At 25.0% G+C, this 1,507-nt stretch overlaps 1 protein-coding gene across 1 annotated transcript in view; it reads left to right on the top strand.

The window, feature by feature from the left end:
- Positions 1-1,300, top strand: part of LOC105621672 — a 10,799-nt gene extending 9,499 nt beyond the window's left edge. The window contains exons 3-5 of the mRNA XM_012203140.1: positions 561-696; positions 773-920; positions 1,104-1,300. Coding sequence (XP_012058530.1) covers positions 561-696; positions 773-920; positions 1,104-1,300 — 481 coding nt within the window. The remainder of the gene's footprint in view (positions 1-560; positions 697-772; positions 921-1,103) is intronic.
- The last annotated feature ends 207 nt before the right edge of the window (positions 1,301-1,507 follow it).

Below are 1,507 nucleotides of genomic sequence, written 5' to 3'. Positions count from 1 at the left end.
ATATATATATATATATATATATATATATATATATACATATATAGCATATATACATACATATATACATACACATACACATGTGTATGCGCGAGCGTGTGTGTGTGTATGTAAAAGTGTTGTTCCCATTTAATAATCGAGGCGCATTTGTTTATTTTTACAGAAGTCGATCGGTACTGATAAGTTATTTTAGGTTCGATTGTATTATAAAATAAAAGAACGCGCGAAGAGTATTTTTTTGAAGATAAAAATGTTTTATTTTAGTCCAGTATTTTATTAAAACACTAGAACCACGGATTTAAATTAACTTAATTGTTATTCAATATAAATTTTATTTCTTACGAAAGAGAGTTTTTATTGTGAAAATAAAATTACTTATAATTAATTATGATTATTTATGAAAAGTTACAAAAAAAGTCCAAATTAATGAAAAAAAAGAACTGTCAGATAAGTAAAAACATAGTAGCTCTATGATTCTAATGTGTTAATAAAATATTAATTTCACGAAAATATTATAATAAATATTTCATAAATTGATAATATTCCTCTTCGTTACATAACAGAAAAGCATTTGAAAATATGTACTGCATGCTTCAATCTGGTGGAACTATCCTCGTACTCTTTCCAGCATCTCATGATACGATATATGAAGTGCTTAAGACTATTGCGAACGATTCTCGTTTTGCGCCTTATTTACAGGTCAATATTTACTGGTCAATATTTATTTGTATTTATTCGCAATTTTTTAATTAAAATATTAATTATTTTTTCACAGAATCCAAATAAATATATATCACCGTTTTATAATTCAGTTCTACCTAATGAAGATCTAAAAGATTTACTTGAAAGTGTCGGTTTTAGCATTCAACATTGCAGTCTTCGGGAGATAGATTTTTCCGAGATAAATGCGGATATTTTTCTATGTTAGTTTACTTAAGTAATGTATAAAAAATTTATACTTATAAGATCATGTTATAATTTTTTGTAAATTTTTTATTTACACATTTTATTTATTTTAATTTATTATTTTACAATATTTTATAATAATATTTATTACAGTCTATTAACAATAATGTATTAATACATTTATGTTAATTTTTCGGTAGCTTCGATTATGTCCATTTGTAGCTTTTTGGACACGATGCCGCTTAAACAAAAAGAAGAATTTATAGTTGAATTTCAACGTGACTACAAGAATTATAAAAGTAAATTGTACGGTGATAATAATGGTGATGGTAAGAAAGCATCAATATTAGACATACACAAATTATTGATAGCTTATGCACGAAAAGATGCGCAATAATTAACAGCACATTACATTTTACATTACATTTATAAATATTTATAATTTAAAAAATTAAATAAAAAATCTTTCTGAAATCTTAAAAATGAGAGGACTTATTTGAGCCAGAACGCTGGAAATTATATGCAAATATAATTTTCAATAGCAGAATAATAATAATCAAGAGGGAAAAGAGATTCAGGACTGGGAGTATGTGTTAGGTAAATG

Source organism: Atta cephalotes (genome assembly GCF_000143395.1).
Source record: "Atta cephalotes unplaced genomic scaffold scaffold00035, whole genome shotgun sequence".
Lineage (NCBI taxonomy): Eukaryota > Metazoa > Arthropoda > Insecta > Hymenoptera > Formicidae > Atta > Atta cephalotes.
The sequence above is the reverse complement of the archived record's forward strand: the minus strand, read 5'-3'. Positions and strand labels throughout refer to the sequence as shown.